Source organism: Podarcis filfolensis (genome assembly GCF_964270895.1).
Source record: "Podarcis filfolensis genome assembly, chromosome: 17".
Taxonomy (NCBI): domain Eukaryota; kingdom Metazoa; phylum Chordata; class Lepidosauria; order Squamata; family Lacertidae; genus Podarcis; species Podarcis filfolensis.
The window spans coordinates 31,786,970-31,809,247 of record NC_139621.1 but is presented as its reverse complement, the minus strand read 5'-3'; the positions used below and the strand labels follow the sequence as shown (position 1 = coordinate 31,809,247).

Here is a 22,278-nt window from a genome sequence, read left to right as displayed (position 1 = left end):
AGGGGGAAGGGGGAGAGAAAAGAGGAGCGTGAGAGGCTGCTGGCAGGTCATATCTCCACGCCATACGTATCTACGCCTCCAGGCAAGAAAGGGGAAGAAGAAGAAGAGTTTGGATTTGATATCCCGCCTTTCACTCCCCTGAAGGAGTCTCAAAGCGGCTAACATTCTCCTTTCCCTTCCTCCCCCACAACAAACACTCTGTGAGGTGAGTGGGGCTGAGAGACTTCAGAGAAGTGTGACTGGCCCAAGGTCACCCAGCAGCTGCATGCGGAGGAGCGGGGAACCGAACCCGGTTCACCAGATTACGAGTCCACTGCTCTTAACCACTACACCACACTGGCTCTCTGAACACAGCTACCATCTCCATAAGAAGAAGATTGTAGCATTCAGCGGCAGGGAGCTGAGCGGAGGGAAACACGTCAGCCCACCCACCCACCCCCAACCCTCTGTGTGTCTGGTTCCTGATGAAGGCACCATAGCAGAGAGAGGGGGGGACAGTAGACCAAAATCCCATTCACTCTCCATCACCGGCACATGCAAAATATTTTTAAAATGTGCACACACACCAGAATTGGTGGCCTCTGCATGTGGAGGCTGGTCCATGTCCTTCATGAGCTTCTGGGTCAACATCTCCAGCTCCTCAACCTCTTTCATGGTCAGGACAGAGTTGCCCCTGGGAGGGTCTGATCCAGTGTTCGCAAAGGGCGCCGGGTTACGCTGGACAAAGAAATCAAGAGTCACTGAGACCGGAACGTCCCTCCTGCTAGCCTCTCAGACACCACATATTCCAGGGAACAGATATACGCTCAAGTTCACTTAGTATGGCCAAGCCATCCTTTAACATTGTTCTGCAACGCAGATATTCCTCTGCCTGTCCACACATGGTTTTTTTTACCGTTATCTAGCCTGTACCCTTCCTTCTCCCTGCTGAGACACCACCTTGCAGCTCACAAGATTTTAAAAAGTTTCCTTTTCCTGTAATAACTGTATTGATTAAGAAACTTCCTTTTGAGGAACTTCTGTCCTCCGTTTGCTTTGCAATGGTTATGTTGGATTGAAAGATTCAATAGACACAGTTTTACCTCTGGGTTTGTTTGTTTTTAAATTCCTTCTCTATAAAACCAGTGGGAGAAAAAAGCACATGTGCCGGGTGCTCTTTTGCAACTGCCCTCAATAGAACGGGCTTAGTTGTTAAACTGGCAGAGGGGAAATCTCTCTTACCAATACAAGCACAGAGGAAGAGAAAGAGCGTAGCTTCATCCTTCTGGGAGTCCACAGACCCACAAATCTTACTGAGGCCTCTCTTAAAAAGGCCGCTAGGAACTACTGCAACAGATGTGGCATCCAGCCAGATTTGATTTATTGCTGACTGGTATAGCTCAGTCGGCAGAACATGAGACTCTCAATCTCAGGGTCGTGGGGTTCCAGCCCCACATTCGGCAAAAGATCTAGATCATGGGCAGGCAAACTAAGCCCCGGGGGCCGGAACCGGCCCAATCACCTTCTAAATCCGGCCCACGGACGGTCCGGGAATCTGCGTGTTTTTACATGAGTAGAATGTGTCCTTCTATTTAAAATGCATCTCTGGGTTATTTGTGGGGCCTGCCTGGAGTTTTTACGTGAGTAGAGTATGTGCTTTTATTTAAAACGCATCTCTGGGTTATTTGTGGGGCACAGGAATTCGTTCATTATTATTTTTTCCAAAATATAGTCCAGAGGGACAGTGAAAAAGGGACAGCTGAAAAAGTTTGCTAACCCCTGATCTAGATGACTCTCGTGGTCCCTTCCAACTCTATAATTCTACAGTGGTACCTCGGGTTACATATGCTTCAGGTTACATACGCTTCAGGTTACAGATTCCGCTAACCCAGAAGTAGTACCTCAGGTTAAGAACTTTGCTTCAGGATGAGAATAGAAATCGTGCTCCGGCAGCAGCAGGAGGCCCCATTAGCTAAAGTGGTGCTTCAGGTTAAGAACATTTTCAGGTTAAGAACGGACTTCCGGAACGAATTAAGTACTTAACCCTAGGTACCACTCTATTCTATTCTATTCTATTCTATTCTATTCTATTCTATTCTGCCTATATATAAATCCTGAATGAAAAGTCCATCCAGCTTTGCACACTTCCCTTGTTTCTCCACCGCCCCCCAAGTTGAGATTTATTCTCCACTCACCACGTCTCGCAGGGCAGGCGGTTGTCCAACGGGACGTGGCTTCTCCTGAACCTGGGGCTTTTCTCGCTGTTGTGCATAGGTGAAAGCAGGCGGCTGTGGCCTCGGGGCTGGCCCTGCGCCAGAAGCAGGTGGAAAGCGAGGCTGCGGAGGGGCAGCGGCCGCCTGGCGCGGGAAGCCGGACGGGATCCCTGCAGCTGCTTTGGGTACAAATCTGGGGGCCACGGCAACGGGGGGTGGAGTGTATTTGGGGGCTGATGGAGCTGGAGGAGGAGGAGGAGGAGCCGGCGGTCCTGGAAGCTGTGTCGACGGCGAGTCTCTATTCTGCTTCACCCACGGTGGAGGAACAGAAGCCGTTTCTCTCGGTGCTTTGGGCACGTAGCCTGCGCTGGGGCTGGAGGCAGCATTGGAAGGGAAGGAAACAGGAGCTGAGACATCCTTAGGTGGAGCAATGGTTTCTGGGGAAGCTTTAGGTCCAGAAGCCAGGCCTACGTGAGCCATGGAACCTGGAGATACCTGCAGAAATAAATATGATTATCAAAGGGGAGAAGAGGCCAACATCGTGGCATCCAAACCAGACCCATCTTGGTCCAATCTGCTCTCAGTGTGGAGAAGAGGAACAGAGAGGAGTACAGGAAAGAGGGGGTTGTTGCAGCCAGACATTTTGTCCACACGCCTGCACCCCATAGCGTGGCAAAATCCTCCTTATCCCTTGGCAAGCAGATACAGAGGCTTGGCTACTTCAGGGTGAGAAAGCTCACCAGAGAGTAACTTGTCCAGAGAGTAGTTTTGTCCTTAACAAAAGCAGGCTTTGGATCGCAAATCCAAGCATAGTGAGCCTGGCTCCATCCTCTGTCTCTCCTGGAGAAACCATAGTTGGTCCCCAGTACTCACTGAGGGGGTCAACCTATCACTGGGATGCACCACTTGTGGCTGCCAGTGGAAGCTCGCCTGACCGAGTGCTCTGTTTTTTTAAAAGATAAGAAAGTTCTCTTCACGCAGAAAGCTAGTATGTCAGGCAAAAGGGTCCTACAGTGGCATTGAGCTAAGTTTTACTCAAAGATGACCCACTGAAGTGAATGAACATGGCAAAGTTAGGTCTGTTAATTTCAATGGGTTTACAGTGGTACCTCGGGTTAAGTACTTAATTCATTCCAGAGGTCTGTTCTTAACCTGAAACTGTTCTTAACCTGAAGCACCACTTTAGCTAATGGGGCCTCCTGCTGTCGCTGCGCCACCACAGCATGATTTCTGTTCTCATCCTGAAGCAAAGTTCTTAACCTGAAGCACTATTTCTGGGTTAGCGGAGTCTGTAACCTGAAGTGTATGTAACCTGAAGCGTATGTAACCTGAGGTACCACTGTATTCCTCCAAGTGAAACTTAGCTGAATATCACTCAAGTCTTCTTAACATGCTAATATTTTAAAATATAGATATACCCAGGGCTTTTTTTCATCCAGAATTCACCAGAACTCAGTTCTTGTCAATTGCCATTCTAAGAAAACAAGGGATGTGTTCATGGTGAGTTCCGGCACCTCTTTTTTTTTAGAAAAATAGCAATGGATATACCTTCAAGAACTTTTTGCATGGGGAAGGGGCTCTTCAGTCCATGGAGCCATCAGCTGTAGCCTGAAGTGACCAGGCACAGGCTGGCCCCCTCAGTGAGAATGAGGCCTTGGACAGGCTACCCTGTTATTGCAGCTCACCCGCGGTTTGAAGGGGTCATTCTTCTCCATGTCATCCAGCATTGAGGACAGAGTATCAATCTCCAAATCAATGCTGCTCATCTTTCCACGGGCCTGCCCCTTCCGCCACGGAGAAGAAAGGAAGTTACATGTTAGAGAGGGTTACCAAGCCCATCCTGAAGGCTGTCAGTCAACAACAGCCTTTCACATCCGTTGGTTAGCGCACTTAGCAGGAGAGCAGCGTGCCGGAAGGGCGCAGAGCAAAGGGCTGGTACTTTGAATTGTGGGAGAATCTCGGCTGTTGTGGTTTGCATTTTCAAAAAGGGAGCTTCTAGCCGCCAGAATGCACTTTGAGATAGAAAAGCTACTGTATTTATTGTTCTATAGGACGCACCGGACCATAGGAGGGGGAGAACAGGGGGTGGGGGATTCTCCCCCTCTCTGAGCAGCACCTCTTCAGCGAAGCGGTAGGAGAAACGGAGCCCCTTCCATTTCTCCTCCCGCTTTGCTGAAGGGACGCTGCACAGTTTTCCCTTTCTCCAGCGAAGCGAAGCCTGGAGAGCAAGAGGGATTGGTGTGCACCGACCCCTCTCACTCTCCAGGCAGCTATCCGCAAGCCTTCAGAGTGCAGCGGGAACTCCTGCTGCACTCCGAAGGCTCGCGGATAGCTGCCTGAAGCCCCCGGAGCGCAGCGGGAGTTCGCGCTGCGCTCCGGGGGCTTCAGCGAAAGCAACGCGAAGCCTCCAGAGCGCGGGGGGAGCTCTCCCTCTGTGCTTCGAAGGCTTTGCGTTGCTATCGCTGAAGCCAAGGAGCCTGCATTCGCTCCATAAGACGCACACACATTTCCCCTTAATTTTTGATGGGGAAAAAGTGCGTCTTATAGAGTGAAAAATACAAGTGCATCTTATAGAGCGAAAAATACGGTATTTGCCTTTCCCCCCTTATTTTTGCAAGATTACAAGGCTGAAAATGAATTGTGTATATTGTCAGCTGCGGCTAAATTTGACTCACGCCATAGCATAGCAGCAAAAAAACGTTGCTGTGCACTAGCCAGCCAGATGGTGGAGATGTCAGGCGCTTATCCTGGCACCCTGGCATCTTCACTTGGTCGCAAGTAGCCAATAGTCAGGTGCAAAATGCGCCTGGCCCCTGGCTAATTTCGAACACTGCTCAGAAGTGTATGAGCAACACCTGGTGAAATCTCAGAAGCCAGATGATTGGCTTAAGATGTATCGCCACTGCTCAGCGCATGCAAAACATAAACCTTTGCTCCTCCCCGAGCCACTGAATCAGAAATGTGCAACACAGTAAAGTATAAAATGTATCATATATATTGCAGCATATATTGCAGAATTATGTTCCAAGTAAGAGCCACAGCTCAGTGTGCTGGGGAGGTAAAGAGTCCCAGTTAAATTCCTAGCATCTCCAGGAAATTCCAGGGAGATCATCCCTGTCTAAAGCCCTGGGAGACGTTGCCAACAATGCTGAGTCAGATAAGCCAGTCAAAGAATCACAGAATTGTGGATTTGGGACCCACAAGGGTCATCCAGTCCAACCCTCTGCAATGCAGGAATCTCAACTGAAACATCCATGACTGATGGCCATTCCAACCTCTGATTTGTACTAGACCAGTTTTGTATAAGGCAGCTCCCTATGTTCCCATTTCAGTTCATTTCACTTTTAATTTGTACACCGCCTTTCTATATTACTATAAACAAGGTGGTTAACCAGCCGAAGAAACAACTAAATCGTCAGCAAAGATCTCTCTCACACACAATCTGATCCAATACAAAGAAGTCACAACTTCAAAATAAACAACTTAAATAAAGCAATATTCAACAATCCATTGGAATATAATAGTAAACAGTAAAATTAAATATCAGCAGATAAGAATTAAGCAGGTTACATTTACCAATTACAATAAAGAATAAGGAAACTATAATCAATAAAAATAGCGGCAAGTCACAATGCATAAAATACCACAAAACATGCAAAACCATGCAAAAGGATCCAATTGAGAAACAAGGACAAACAACTTATAAAACAATTTTTTGAAAATATCCCTTAACCCCTCCTTCAAGCATATACCCATTTTTCTGGATTGGTGTGCAACATCATTTCATTTGTATGGCTTACTTACAGTGGTACCTTGGTTCTCAAACTTAATCCGTTCCGAGAGTCCATTCGACTCCCGAAAACCAAGGTGCGGCTTCCGATTGGCTGCAGGAGCTTCCTGCACTCAATCGGAAGCCACGAAAGCTGCGTCAGACGTTTAGCTTCCGAAAAATGTTCGCAAACCAGAACACTTACTTCCAGGTTTACGGCGTTTGGGAGCTGATTTGTTCAACAATTAAGCCATTCAAGAGCCAAGGTACCACTGTTATTTCCCCATCTCTTGGTGCGGAGTTTTAATCTAACGAAGAATGTGCAGGACGCCTGCAATTCTGGGGAAGGCCAGAGGGAGGCGGCAGTTTTCTCATCACCATCCCATTCTTGGGACCACCTGATCGCTTGCTTATCATGCAGTCTAGACCACACCTCAGCACTGCTATGGGCCACACATCCAAACATCATGGGAACAGGAGAACATGGGCGTAGGCAGGATTTTTGTTGTGGGAGGGGGACAGGACTTGGTTGAGGGGGCAGGACTTTTGTTAAGGGGGGCAGAACCAATGTGACTGGTCAGTTAGTTAAGTACAGTGGTACCTCGGAAGTCGAATGGAATTCGTTCAACCTCCAAAACGTTTGGAAACCAAGGCGCAGCTTCCGATTGGCTGCAGGAAGCTCCTGCAGCCAATCGGAAGCCACGTAAGGCGTCTGGGTTCCAAAGAAGGTTCGCAAACCGGAACACTCACTTCCGGGTTTGCGGCATTCAGGAGCCAAAACATTTGACTCACAAGGCGTTCAGGATCCAAGGTAAGACTGTATTTCTATTGTTTTACTTGATCGGGGGGAGGGCAGCTGTCCGCCCCCCAGCTACGCCCATGCAGGAGAACTATGGCAAAACAAGGTCTTTCCCAATTAACCTTCCGCTCCCCCCAACCACCGCCATCTGCCCACCTTGACAGCATTAACCTATATGACCTATATAACTCACCTGGGGGGCAGGTAGCCCACTCAAAGCCACGGGTTCCTCCTCCAGCATTGGCGGAGGAGGCGAAGGGAAGACGTCTTCTGGCGCTGGGGGAAACGGCTCCTCGAATGGGGGAGGCGGGGGAGGGAAGGCGCTGTTTGAGGAGACAACCATCTCTTCCCCAGGAGGGGGAGGCGGAGGGGGTGGAAGCTCTGCGGAGAACAACAAACAGGCATGCATTATTATTATTATTATTATTATTATTATTATTATTATTATTTTTACAGTCACAGCACCCCTTGAACACACCCTGTTAAAGCCAGCATTTGAAAATCTCCAGGCGCCATTTGCAACTGGCTATCAGCCACTTGTGACCAAGTGAAGATGCCCAGGTGTCAGGATGGCGCCCGATGTCTCCACCATCTGGAGGCGCATGCCTAGGGAATCCTTGGATCTGAACTGTTTTCACTAATAATAATAATTATTATTATTTATTTTTTATACCCTGCCCATTTGGCTAGGCTTCCCCAGCCACTCTGGGCGGCTTCCAACCAAATATTAAAATACCGTAAAGCATCAAACATTAAAAGCTTCCCTAAACAGGGCTGCCTTCAGATGTCTTCTAAAAGTCTGGTAGTCTTTGACATCTGATGGGAGGGCATTGCACAGGGCAGGTGCCACTACCGAGAAGGCCCTCTGCCTGGTTCCCTGTAACTTGGCTTCTCGCAGTGAGGGAACCGCCAGAAGGCCCTCGGAGCTGGACCTCAGTGTCCGGGTAGAACGATGGGGGTGGAGCCGCTCCTTCAGATATACTGGACCGAGGCCGTTTAGGGCTTTAAAGGTCAACACATCCTGTAGAATTTTATCTGTTATATACGGCATCCCCAACCTCGGCCCTCCAGCTGTTTTGGGACTACAACACCCACCATCCCTAGCTAACAGGACCAGTGGCCAGGAATGATCGGAATTGTAGTCCCAAAACAGCTGGAGGGCCGAGTTTGGGGGTGCCTGTGTTATATATATAATCTGCACAATTAGGATGAATTTCAAGGAAGTCGAAAGTCATAAAGTATTGGAAAAACATGACTTTTGAGCCGTCTGGCCCAAAAATGGTAACTTGGCATACCTAGTCTGAAATCTGAAAGGGGAAACCAAGCCACACACTCAAGAACAAGAAGCCAGCAGCACATCCTTGCAAATGCAACAATTTGCTGACCGTGCCAGCAGCACAAAACAAGACCTGCTGCATTCCTGTATCATCCTGGGAGGAAGTGGGGGGGGGGGGAAACCTCAGCATTTGGCCTTTGGGGACAAATACTGACCCTGCCTACTCTCAGAGGATTACAGACAGATTACAGCCAGGGCAGCCAGAGGGGAGGCACTCTATCCTTGTAAGAATCTGGGCCGCAACAGCTACAACAGATCCCCCCTGCTCTCTCCCACTCTCCCTCATCATGCAAAACCAAAAAACAACAACGTTAACATAGCGTATTCAGAGTGTTCATATACAGTGGTACCTCGGGTTACATACGCTTCAGGTTACAGACTCCGCTAACCCAGAAATATTACCTCGGGTTAAGAACTTTGCTTCAGGATGAGAACAGAAATCGCGCAGCAGCGGCATGGCAGCAGCGGGAGGCCCCTTAAGCTAAAGCAGTGCTTCAGGTTAAGTACAGTTTCAGGTTAAGAACAGTTTCAGGTTAAGAACGGACCTCTGGAACGAATTAAGTACTTAATCTGAGGTACCACTGTACCTCGGTTTACAGACGCTTCAGGTTACAGACTCCGCTAACCCAGAAATAGTGCTTCAGGTTAAGAACTTTGCTTCAGGATGAAAACAATAACTGTGTTCCAGCGGCGCGGCAGCAGCAGGAGGCCCCATTAGCTAAAGTGGTGCTTCAGGTTAAGAACAGTTTCAGGTTAAGTATGGACCTCCGGAACGAATTAAGTACTTAACCCGAGGTACCACTGTACATAGTTTCAGAAATCCTTTCAGGAACTCTGTAAAGCATTCATTCCTATATTGCAGGTGAAACGGAAAGAGAACGTTGGTTTGCCTATAGCAGGCTTCCTCAAACTCGGTCCTCCAGATGTTTTGGGACTACAATCCCCATAATCCCTGACCACTGGTCCTGTTAGCTAGGGATGATGGGTGTTGTAGTCCCAAAACATCTGGAGGGCAGAGTTTGGGGATGCCTGGCCTATACGCTACCAATCGAGTTTGTGACTGAGGCCAAGTTTAACCCCAGAACTTCCTGGCTCACACCTCTAGGCCACTAAACCTCAGGGAAACTAAACTCTCATGTTTCCCTGACTTGTATTTTTGCTGGGGAGAAAAGGGCATGACAAGAGTTAACCTCGCCTATGAGTTCACCCTTGGGCAAAGAAGTGTGAGACACAATGTGTATGTGTGTATGTACGTATGTATGTATGAATGAATGAATGCATACACTTGGATGTACTATGGCAGTTGCAGGGGGTATATTTTTTTTAAAGGCATTTTACGGCCTCTGCCAAGGCCCGGCTCCCAGACAGGGTGTTAAAATTCCTACTGTTAGAAAAAGCTGATTAGCAGCTGATGTAATTTCAAGCCTTATTCTACAGCACACTGGAATACAGCACAGCAGCATTTCTGCCATTCCATCATATCTTTTAAAAAATATTTCCTTTCAGCTCGCGGAACATTTTTGTTATCGGAGGCAAGAAATTAAGAGGGAGGAAAAAACAGAGCTCTCTTCATCTAGTTAAAAGATACTTAAGCTACCTTTTGCTTCTGCCGTGGCCATGTGGCTTAGATCGTTTTGCACCTGGTACTATTAACCTGACTGGCATCATCTGTGGCACGGCCACTGGTTGCATGCTGTGTTCTGGAGCCCTTGCGTGGAATGATCCGTGAAGGAGTTATCCCGTGCAGGATCGGTGCAAAGTTGCAGAACAGAGTTTCAGGGTGACAGAAACAACCAACCGGAAACCCCCAACGATTAATTGCCAGGAGTAGCGCTGGGCGGTATCTGGATTTCAGCACTGCAATATATCACCAGCTAAACATCCTGATATGCCAATCTATCAGGATGTCTGAAATAAGGATGGAGCTACGCAGAGGCATTGGCTGGCTTCATAGTTTTTCCTGCATTGTGATTGTTGCATAGCACACACACACACACATCATGATTCACAATATATTGCCAGGTCAAAAGCTATGAAACCGATATTGCGATATGGACCTTGTTGTAAACAAAATCTGCCCTTTCCCCCTTATGGGGTATCCAAGAGCCCGTATAGAGTCCTTACATGGGTTCCCTATTGGTAGGAGAAAACAACAGAGGCCAACCAGAGAATATTGAGAAGCAAAGCAGCTAGTAAGCCTGATCTTTGTTAAAGCTGTTGCAACAGGGTGTTCCCCCCACACGCAGGAGGACGGAGGACCGAGAACAAAGGTGTGCCTGCCCTTATATAGACATTTTAAATTCCCTACAATGGAGCTCAAGACCACCCCTCCATACATCAGACATGCATCACAGAAGGGGTGTAACCCAAGGCCACCCCCCACAAACATCAAACCTACATCACAGAAAAGGTGGTCTACAACAGAAATTAGAATGTTGAATGTCTGCCAGGTTATCTGATAATGCCTTATCTGATTGCCTTTCCTGGTAGTCTGGCCATTCCTTTGAAATGGTGATTACCCAATTCCTGAGATAATGGGAAGGTTCCCTCACCCCCTCCCTCCTTGCAGAGTTTGGGAGGTCAGTTTGGGAGGTTTCAGGATGGTCTTCCTGTGCTGCTCCAGACACATGGTTTATATATTTATGTATGTGTTTGCTTTGAACATTTATGAACATTTATTACATATCGCGGGTGCCACTGTGGGTTAAACCACAGAGCCTAGGACTTGCCAATCAGAAGGTCGGCGGTTCGAATCCCCGTGACGGGGTGAGCTCCCGTTGCTCGGTCCCTGCTCCTGCCAACCTAGCAGTTCAAAAGCACGTCAAAGTGCAAGTAGATCAATAGGTACCGCTCCGGCGGGAAGGTAAACGGCGTTTCCGTGCATTGCTCTGGTTCGTCAGAAGCGGCTTAGCCATGCTGGCCACATGACCCAGAAGCTGTACGCCGGCTCCCTCAGCCAATAAAGCGAGATGAGCACCGCAACCCCAGAGTCGGCCACAACTGGACCTAATGGTCAGGGGTCCATTTAGCTTTATCTATTACATATCTAAGACCTTAACATTCTTATAATAACTTCAAACTGGTTTTGGAAGATATATTGATATATCGCCTAGCCCTAGCCGGGAGTACAGATAAGCCCTCAGCAGACACCAGCAGCCAGTACCCACTACTGCCAGCCACCAAATCTGCAACATCATCTCCAGATCTAAGGAAGAGCCTTGAGGGTAGGAGAGGTGGGAAGACAGCAGGATCGATCAATAAACAAAGGTTTCCACATACCCAGGGGAGAGGGAGAGGGGGCGTAGATATGCTCCCATCGGCTTTTCTCTCCCTCCATGCCGCCACAGTCCTACCTAGCATGGTTTGTTGTGGGTGTCGAGTGTTGTTAGGTGACCCTCCCAGAGTTCCTGTTCAGATGGGTTGACTGTCAACCCAGTCTTGGAACTGTAGCTCCACTGAGGGGAAAAGGAGTTTCCTAACAACCCTTCGCAAACCGCAGCGCCCAAAATTCCTTGGGGAAAGCCATGGCTTTAAACGTATGGTATGAAAGCGTCCCTAATATTTTCTACAAGAACCATTAAAGCCCCTGGTGACTAGATTTTTGCATGTCTGCTTAAAAATAAGCATTCTGATTTGAATTGGGGTAGATAAGCCAGCAAGATCAACTTGATGCATTCACATCCACTCAGGCAAGCAGAAAGGGCTCTTTTAAACCCCTCTTTTCCCCTCTGAAAAGCCTTACTAAACAATACAGCCATTAAAACTTGCGTGAGCCAAGGTACAAGCGGGTGGGGTGTTAAAAATGCCTTTGTCCGTGCATCAACTCTCAGGAGAAAAAGCAGAGCCAGGAGGAGGAGTCCATGGGACTGGAGATTGCGATGGCTGCTAACGCAACCCTCAGGCTATATATCCCTCCGTTGGAGGTGGGAGTCAGGGAATGAGGACAGCGGAAGTGAGCAGGCAGATGACTATGTCTGCCAGAAATGACAGCAGCCCTCTTCTTTTTGGGGGGAAGGGACTAATGCAATGCTTCTTGATATTTCTGTCCTGCTCAGATGTGAGGGCTCCTTCGGCTCACACACCAAGACAAATGGAAGTTTCCCAGCTTTGTTTGACCAAGGTGTGAAGGACACATGTTTGCGAGTGGTTGGTGCAACCATACTAGTGACAGCTTTTATCATCCCTGCAAACTGATAAGATCAAAACACACAAGGCTAGGTTCCAAAAATGCCTCCCCCCCCCAAAAAAAAAAAAACAATCCTCGGGTTTACCAGTCCTCATTCTTTTTCTCTTTTCTTTTCTGGGGGAAAAAAATGAGATTTATGTTTCACCAACTGCCTTCCAAAGTCCTCAGAATGAGTCACAAAGCTTTAGGTTTCACAGATGTGACATAATTTTCACCTTGCAGGCGAGTGATGCGAGGCAAGATTCATTTGGCCATTCAGAGCCCAACGAGGCCACTCTGAGGAATGTGGTAAAGGTGACGGGACCCCTGACCATTAGGTCCAGTTGTGACCAACTCTGGGGTTGCGGCGCTCATCTCGCTTTGTTGGTCGAGGGAGCCAGCGTACAGCTTCCATGTCATGTGGCCAGCATGACTAAGCCGCTTCTGGCGAACCAGAGCAGCGCACAGAAACGCCATTTACCTTCCTGCTGGAGCAGTACCTATTTATCTACTTGCACTTTGATGTGCTTTTGAACTGCTAGGTTGGCAGGAGCAGGGACCGAGCAACGGGAGCTCACCCCAGCGCGGGGATTCGAACCGCCGATCTTCTGATCGGCAAGTCCTAGGCTCTGTGGTTTAACCCACAGCGCCACCCGCATCCCTCCGAGGAACATAAAAGTATGCAATTTTAAAAAATAAAGTTACCAGGCACACATAATTGTGAAGACTCCACAGGCATAAAACACAGACTGAGAGAAGGGAGAGAGTGTAAACATGCATGCAGCCCAGCAAGGCTCAATCTCAGCCAAGCCACAGCCTTGAGAGTGGGTGATGGGGGGAAATGAGAAGAGGAAAAAGGGGCAGCTGGAATATACATGAATTCTGAACAACAACAACCAAGGAACACATGCACACCAACAGAACTGGGATGCATGGCAGAGGAAACAGGCAGTTGTAGAATCCACAGGTACATACAAAGGGGAAGAGGGAGAGAAGTATAAACAAGGAGACACAGAGAGAGCACTGCAACATGGGATGGACTGGAGAACACACTGGGGAATCCACTGCAATGTTTTGCAGGACCAACAGGAAATCCAAGAGTTAAGTGATGCTTCCCATTTACTGTCTAGCAGTTCCCAGCTAATCCTACAAATTCTCACAAAACACAAAAATGCTTGCAGCAGTGTTCTCCTGAGGACCCCAACACCACTGGCCAAGTGAACAGCTGGCCAAGAATCAAGTTATATTCTGCGTCCGAGAAAGTCCTTGAATGTACAAGCCACGCGCATCGATACAGGAAGCAGTGAAGGTGCTGGAAGCACGTTGCTGAATTAGTTGGGTTTTATACCAGTGTTTCTCCCTCGGGGATGGCAGGTGGCGGGGAGGAAAAGAGGAACAGGAACAGCTATTTTTTTGTCTAACGTGGGTGCTGAGTGATGGAAGAACAACACACTGAAGCAGATACTTTGCGGCACTAAAACCGTTCCAAGCAAAGGCTTTTTAAAAAATTAAAGAAGTTCCAACACAATGCAAGTACAACAACTAATAATAATAATAATATTTAAATAGTACAGTTTTATATTTATTAACCAGGAACCATGTCTCAAGAGGAGCCTTGCTTGAGATGGAGTTTAGCATTGCAGCCCTACGCATCGGGAGGCAAAGCAATTTATGTGCATTGCAATTTTACTCATGCATCCTGATGGAACAAGGGATGTCAGACCCTTTCAATCTCCTGTATGGCCAAAGTAGAGAACAGGACACATGGCACAACTGTTCTTGGAATGTACCAATCTGCAGCAGGGGACAGAAATCTGAATGGCTCCCACACAGGGCAGGGGGTGGATCTGCTCTTAGAAACCTTGCAGGTCAGGAAGTAGGCTAGACTAAACCCTTCTGTAGTCATCAGAACACCAAGGGCATTCAGCCATGAAGTCACCTTGCCGTCTCAACTGATGCAGCCCAGGAACAGTTTCCTCACCTGATCTGTCGTGTGTGCAGCCTAGCCCTGAGATATGAATCAAAAAGGTCCTGTATTCATTACAGGGTGATGAGGCATTCCCTCCCTGATTACTAATCTTAGGACATTCATAGGATTATACTACCATTTTATTTCTTCCTCCATTCATCAGTTTCAACAAGCAACATTAAGACTTTTGATACTTCAGAGTTTAACGTTTCAGGTCGTTTAAAAGATTTATTAGAAAACGATGCAAAAAAAGGCTTACCAAGTCCCTCCATCGTGAGCCAAATTACATATTAAGAAGTACCATGTGACCCCAGCCTTTCAGGACTGCGCCACTTAATGCAGGCGGGTAAAATCACGTTTGAACGCTTCCCTCCTCTCCATCTTTTAAAAACTCTTCCTACTCATGGGAAAGGTAGAGGTAGAATGAACAGAGCGCCAAAAGGGTAGCTGTAACAAAACCAAAATTCTGTGATCCCTAAATGACTAAAAAGTCCTAAGGCAGAATAATGCGTCCAAGGATGAGAACAGCCCCCAAATACCAATTTTCAGAGAAGTTGTGCTAGGCTGTTGCACCAAAACCAACCAAGAGTCCTCTAGCACCTTAAAGGTAAAGGGACCCCTGACCATTAGGTCCAGTCATGACCGACTCTGGGGTTGCAGCGCTCATCTCGCTTTATTGGCCAAGGGAGCCAGCGTACAGCTTCCGGGTCATGTGGCCAGCATGACTAAGCCGCTTCTGGCGCACGGAAACGCCGTTTAACTTCCCGCTGGAGCGGTACCTATTTATCTACTTGCACATGACGTACTTTCGAACTGCTAGGTTGGCAGGAGCAGGGACCGAGCAACGGGAGCTTACCCCGTCGCGGGGATTCGAACCGCCGACCTTCTGATCGGCAAGCCCTAGGCTCTGTGGTTTAACCCACAGCCCCACCCGTGTCCCTTGTCTCTAGCACCTTAAAGACCAACAAATTATATTATGGTGTTGGCGTAAGTTCTCATGGTTTAGAGCCCACTGCATTAGATGTACAGAGTGTGATCTACAGTTGCCAAATATCCATTTGCCCATGGGAACAAAGCAGGGGTCAGGGGAAGGGCTAATGTGCCCCTCCTGGCCCCCACAGGCCCCACACCTCTCTCTCCATCCCTGCTGTATGTCCACCTCAGGCGCATTTGCCTAGCAAGCATGTGCATTTAAGGTACTGCCTGGATGGAGGATGGTGACATTGAGGATGTACCGTATATTTCGCTCTATAGGACGCACCGGACCATAGGAGGGGGAGAACAGGAAAAAAATTTCTCCCCCTCTCTGCTCAGCGCCCCTTCAGTGAAGCGGCAGGAGAAATGGAGCCCCTTCCATTTCTCCTCCTGCTTCATTGAAGGGGCACTATGCAGCTCTCGCTCTCTGCTGCAGCAGCAGAGTCTTGCTCTCCCGGCTTCAGCAAAAGGAACCCGAAGCCTTTGGAGCAAAGGGCGAGGTCCCGCTGTGCTCCAAAGGCTTCAGGCGGCTATCCCCGAAGCCTGGAGAGCGAGAGGGGTCGGTGCGCACTGACCCCTCTCACTCTCCAGGCTTCAGCGAAAGCAACGTGAAGCCTCCGGAGCACAGAGGGAGCGCTCCCTCTGCGCTTTGGAGGCTTCACATTGCTATCGCTGAAGCCAAGGAGGCTGCATTCGCTCCATAGGACGCACACACATTTCCCCTTAATTTTTGCAGGGGGAAAAGTACGTCCTATAGAGCGAAAAATATGGTACATACAAAGCTCTGACTTCGGAGTGGCTTGGATTACAAAAGGAAGGAGTCCCACCCATGGCTCTGTTCACTTTTGCCTCCACCTCCCCACACTCCTGCCAAGTGGCCCCCAGAAGAATGCATGGGATGGAATGCAGCCCTTAGGATGAAAAAACCCAGCCCACCCCCCCCCCCCGCGTATAAAGGAGACGGTTGGGAATGTATAATGTGGAGTTAGATGGCAATGGGATGCAAAAAACAAACAAACACACACGTCTGCAGCAATTACACCAGAGCTTAAATGTATGTAAAATAATCCCTGGCAAAAGCCCGGCCTGTAACAATTACATCAGAGCTTAGACGCATGTAAAATAATCCTTCGCGGCAGCAGCAGCAGGAGGAGGATACCAACTGGGTATTATGCACACAGAGGGAAAGAATTATAAACAGTGGTGTCAAGAGAAAGTAGCATGCAGTGCGGAAACTGTAGGTACATCGCAGTTTTCCAAAGAGAACAGGGGATCCAGCAAAACCAAGGGACCCAGTGGGGCGATAGTGCGGTCAGGCAAGTCATTCCAGGCCTGTCCTTCCCTTCCAAAAACTCCCCTCCTCCTCTATTTAGGTGGTTACCAGAAAAGAGAGAGCAAGAAGCACACATAAAGGCCTGGGAAGAACAAGCCTATGGGAAGAACAAGCCTGAGCAGCTTGGCTGGGAGACTGTGCACCCATGAGGATGGCAGCAAGCTGGCAAGGGCTGGGAGAGGACTTATCTGAATTTCCAGGGTGGCACTGCCACACCCTACTCCAATGTATGTCAACCGTGGCTCCCCAGGGGCTGTTGGGAGTAAAACTCCCATAATCCCCAGCCAGTTTAGCCAATGGTCAGGGATGATGGGTGTTCAAGAACATCTGGGGTCCCCAAAGCTGGAAAGCTCAGAGCTACTCTGTGTATGTGAGCCCTACAGAACGGCACTTGAAGAAATATCTGGATGATTAAAAAAAAAAAAAGCCAGGAGAGGCCTACTCTGAAGTAACAGCCATTGCTGGAAAATTGGCACAGCAAGAAAGAGGAAGGCTTCCCTAACTGTGGTCTGCAGGCCATCAGTGGTTCACAAGCTTCATTCAGGTGCTGCCTGGGTGTCTGTGGACGGGGTAGTTGCAAATGAGGCTCCATTGCATTAAACCTTCTTAAAGATTTTGACTGCATTGTTTTCGCTTCTTTTATTACTTGCACTGTATTTTATTATTGCATTATGATCTGAATTCCACGGAATGCAAGTTGTAACGCAATAGATAAATATGAAATGAAAGAAGTGATTACAAAATACCATTTTAAAATCACACAGCTTCTAGCACGGCGCGTTACAATTACAGCAGGCAGAAAAACTGCCCTGGGGTGGGGAAAGTTGCGGAACTACTGGGCTAGAAAGAAGGAAGTTCACTTTGTGTCATGGAGAAGTCAATCTCAATGCTAGCTGAAGTTTAATAAATAATAATAATAATAATAATAATAATAATAATAATAATAAATTTATTTATACCCTGCCCATCTGGCTGAGTTTCCCAAGCCACTCTGGGCGGCTCCCAATCAAGTGTTAAAAACAGTACAGCGTTAAATATTAAAAACTTCCCTGAACAGGGCTGCCTTCAGATGTCTTTTAAAGATAGGATAGCTGCTTATTTCCTTCACATCTGACAGGAGGGCGTTCCACAGGGCGGGCGCCACTAGCGAGAAGACCCTCTGTCTGGTTCCCTGTAACCTCACTTCTCGCAATGAGGGAACTGCCAGAAGGCCCTTGGAGCTGGACCTCAGTGTCCGGGCTGAACGATGGGGGTGGAGACGCTCCTTCAGGTATACTGGGACAAGGCCGTTTAGGGCTTTAAAGGTCAGCACCAACACTTTGAATTGTGCTCGGAAACGTACCGGGAGCCAGTGCAGATCTCACAGAACCGGTGTTATGTGGTCCCGGCGGCCACTCCCAGTCACCAGGTTGCTAATGATCAGGCTGCTAAAATTCAGTTAAGGGACTAGGTAAACTTATGCAGCCACAAGCAACACGATTATTCTTCCACAACCTGGTGCCCTTGAGATGTTTTGGACTATAGTTCCAAATGGACCACAACATCGCAAGAGCAATCAGGTTGGAGAATGCTGCTCTAATTGATCCATCCCCAATAAAATTGGCTCCAGTGTGATGTCAGTGTAATGCAAAGTTGGGATCCGGCCTTGAAAATGGCCCCAGGACCTCAAAATAATTTCCTCATAGCTGGGCAGACGGAGACACAGGGCTTTTATCTGAGACACATTTTCTTGGGTTTACCTCAAAGCAGATTTTTTTAAAAAATGTATGCACGCTTCCTCTTTATATCTTGAGAGGGAAGTGCTGTAACATTCTGACAGCTCTGCTGTGAAGTCAAGGACACCGTGGAGTCCTTGAATAGCGGCCAGCTGTAACAGGGTGAAAATATTAAAGCTATGTCTTTGGGAGCTCTGGGAGCGAAAGAACAAAGAAGACTCCCTCTCTCTCTCTCTGGTTAAATGCAATTTTTAAAAACACACAGACAAAAAGACAGACCAACTAAGCACTTTGTCCAAAACTAAGGTCACATCTGCACCATACATATAAAGCAGTATCCTGCTACTTTAAACAGTCATGGCTTCCTCCCAAAGGATCCTGGGAACTGTCATTTGATAACTACCACAGAGCTACAATTCCCAGAGTTCCCTGGGAGGAGGAATCCATTTTTAAACTACTCTGGAATTGTGAGGGGAATATGGAGTTTCCTGAAATCTCTCAGCACCCTAAACAGTTAACTACTTCCCAGGATTCTTTGGGAGAAACCACAACTGCTTAAAGGGATAAAACAGTTTGCTTTCAATGTGTAATGCAGATGTGGTATTACACATTTAAGTGGAGCAGAGTTAAGTGGGAAAATATCCCACAGGACTTAAGTCCCTCCACCGTTTTCAAATATAAATTCTAACACAAGTAGTACCTCTGAACATGTACAGAGAGCCTTCCACCTCATGGTGAGCCACTGCAATCTACCCTCACATTTAAAATTAAGTAACAGGGCTTCCTTCAGGAATCCCACATACAGGCCTCTGCCCTGACGCCTCCCACGTTAAAAATTAAGCCTTGTCTCTATGTCCCTTGATAGCAATCTAACACAGAGTGCCAAAAATAAATACATATGAAGCCTGGTAAAGCTAATTTATGCTGGGACTAAATTCTAAATCACTGCCCAGTTCCTGCCTGTACCTGCACACTTATATTGCTGCAAGAGGAGGCCACACCCAGGCTAAAAACAGTTTGGCTCGCTTGCTTAAGGGTACTTATTTAAATTCCAGGCCAAAACGCTAGTCCTTATTGCAAACAGGGAACTTTTATGCAGCCGAAGAACTCCTCACACAAATCGCGAGCGGCTCCGCTGAGCCATGTGGCATTCTAGAAGGCCCAGTTACAATTGAATTCAAGTCAATTACCAGGGCACACGAAGACAAACCCCTTCACTGGAAGTGCTTTTTAATTCCTCCCGGGGGGTGAAAGCATTCTGACAGCCCCACATAACACAGAGATCATTGCATTCGTTTTATACTGAGCAGGACCAGAATTCTGCACAAACGCCCATTTCACAGAATCCTAAGAGTTGGAAGGGACCTTGAGGGTCATCAAGTCCAACCGCCTGCAATGCAGGAATATTTTGCCCAATATGGGGCTCGAACCCACAACCTTAAGATTAAGGGCTTTGTGCAGGACTGAGCTGGTCCAGCAGGCACAAAGTACTGTAACTAGAATCCTGAGGAGAACCTCTGTCTTTCTGACGCTGGTCATCGGACACAGTTTTGTCTTTTCCCCAGTCCCAAGTGGAACTGAAGGAGCACTTACCTTCACAGAGGGAAAGAGTCACAGCTGCCGGGATCTCCCCCACTTTCCCTATCTGGGCACAAGCCCCCGGAGGAGGGGGCAGAAACGTCTGCTCAGAAGCATTTTCCGGAGCCGTTCCGCCAGCCTTGAAGGGGTTCACTTTGGGCTTAGGGGCAACAACGGGTGCAAATTTCTTCTGAGGGCTGTAGAAGCTCGGGGTGGAGATGTTTATGCTGACTGTGGATGTCATGCGGGTCCCCGGGGCCCCCGACGAGGCCATCCTGCCGTGGAGTGGATCAGGACCTATGGAAAGGAAGAGTGCCGTCAGAGAAGAGCAGGCAAGTGGGAGAGGTGGAAACAGGGCAGGATCTTTTGCGGAGAGCATGTAAAGGTGGTGGCAAAGGGGCGTTTTGTGTGTGTGTGTGTAGGGGGGGTTGTGCATGCATGCATTCTTGCAAGCAAGCACGGAGCATATATTAAAAACCTGGATCCAAAGACCTGGAAAATCTCCTCCTCCCTCTGGGGCAAGCGATGGCAAAATAGAGGCCAGGCCCCAACTTCTTCCCTGTGTACACTTTGGAGCCATGCAAGCTCTATTTTGGGAGCGGCGGAGCAGAAAGAGAGAAGAGAATCTAAAGGGGGGGGGACACATTACAGGAGAAAAGAAACCCACAGCGCAGGAGATGGAAAGGGGATTGAATTCTCAGTAGCCAAAATAGCCGTTCCAAGGCTGCGTTTCAAAAATAAAAAATAAGAGTGACTCCGGAGCATTCCTTTTCGACTTTGCAAAGCAACTGGGGAGGGGGTGGTCTGCTACACAGAGCTTTCAGCATGGCTACGGTTCACTCACAGGCTAGTAGACACGCACACCCCGCCCCTTAAAACATCTCTGTCTAACCCCCCCTCACCTCTGCTTTTGTGTTACCTCAAGGCCCCTGGCCCCGGCTTGGGAACGCGGACCGTTTGCAGCTGGAGCAGAACAAAAGGAAACCTGGCGATGGAACCCATGCCATGGCGGTGTCTTCAGCAAGGGAGCCCCTTGGTGTGCGCACACGCACGCACGAACACACACCAACACACGCACACACACCCTTCTCCTGCCAGAGGTTTGTCCTCTTTTCTTCTGTCACTGTGGCCAGGGACAAGCATCCCCGTTCAGCATCTCTGCCTGCTCTGCTGTGCCGCCTCCATCCCTCCCTCCCTCCCTCCCTCCCTCCCTCCCGCTTGCACAGGAAGCAACTCCAGGATTCAGCCAGGCTCGCTGACACGTTCCTGGAGTCACCCGCCTCCTTTCCCAGCTCCAGCTACACACACACACAGGCGAGAGAGACCGCCCATTTTTCGCAGGGGCAACCAGAGGCACAGCACAGGAGGGGGGAGCAAAAAAAAGAAAGACCCCCTTCTAGCCACTTAATAAAGTGGCACTTTATTAAAGGATAAGCTGACTTGGGAAAGGGCAGCCCAGAATCCCCGGAATTGTACAAGCAGGCAAAAAAAGAGAGAGTCCTAGCAATACAAGAATATAGAAAGAAAATGCAAAATCCTAGATAGGACACTTTGCCCCACTATCTCCAACACTGGAGGCATGTGCCATATATATGTTTCTTTTGAACTTCAGCACATGCGCATGGTCAACAATAAATGGTATGCATTTTTTCCGTTGCATGTTGCATATGAGTTTACTTTCGTTAGCATATTTCAAGAGGCCATATATATGTTTCTTTTGAACTTCAGCACATGCGCATGGTCAACAATAAATGGCATGCATTTTTTCCGTTGCATGTTATGATTTTACTTTCGTTAGCATAGTTCAAGAGGACTCAACATGGTCTCCGTTCCCACCTTGCCACCAACCACCCACACAGAGAGAGAGAGAACTTTACCCACCAAGGACTGCAAATATCTTGTTCTACTGGTACTTCCACAACACGCTGGGCTGTACGAAGGTTGAGAGAGCAGTCCAGCAAAAACGAGTCTGCCACCGACATTCCCCTCAAAGTAAACAGAGGTATTGGGAGGGTCAACACAGCCCCCCCAACTTTGGGGCCCATTTCCAAGGTTCTTGCTGACTGAGCAATTCAAGTTTGCCAATGACACCCATCAACTTCCAATGGGCTTCAAAGCTGACCCCCAAACAAAATGGAACAGGAAACCTATCGCCGCCTGGTGGGGGTGTCCCAACATCATACAAGACCCTTCCTGACCTCCTCCAATGCAGTCCTTCCCTAGAACCTCCCAGCTGAATCATTGAGATTCACAGAGTCATGATTCACAGAATTGCGAAGTTGGATGGGGCCACGAACTTCATCTAGTGCAGGAATTGCCAAACTCGGCCCTCCAGGTGTTTAGGGACAACAATTCCAATAAGCCCTGACCACTGGTCCTGTTAGCTAGGGATGATGGGAGTTGTAGTCCCAAAACAGCTGGAGGGCCGAGTTTGGGGGTGCCTGATC

At 48.3% G+C, this 22,278-nt stretch overlaps 1 protein-coding gene and 1 long non-coding RNA gene across 3 annotated transcripts in view; one reads left to right on the top strand and one right to left on the bottom strand.

Annotated features, from left to right (window-relative positions):
* Positions 1-22,278, bottom strand: part of ZYX (zyxin) — a gene marked incomplete at its 5' end in the record, with an annotated part of 32,265 nt that overhangs the window by 3,737 nt on the left and 6,250 nt on the right. The window contains 5 exons of one of the 2 annotated variants that reach the window (XM_083593238.1): positions 567-717; positions 2,175-2,687; positions 3,878-3,976; positions 6,954-7,141; positions 19,847-20,128. In XM_083593238.1, the coding sequence (XP_083449364.1) occupies positions 567-717; positions 2,175-2,687; positions 3,878-3,976; positions 6,954-7,141; positions 19,847-20,128 (1,233 nt within the window). The remainder of the gene's footprint in view (positions 1-566; positions 718-2,174; positions 2,688-3,877; positions 3,977-6,953; positions 7,142-19,846; positions 20,129-22,278) is intronic. The other variant, XM_083593239.1, reaches the window with a different exon arrangement.
* LOC310753126 overlaps positions 15,904-22,278 on the top strand; it is an 83,387-nt gene continuing 77,012 nt past the window's right edge. The window contains exon 1 of the long non-coding RNA XR_014543209.1: positions 15,904-15,975. This is a non-coding gene — a long non-coding RNA (uncharacterized lncRNA). The remainder of the gene's footprint in view (positions 15,976-22,278) is intronic.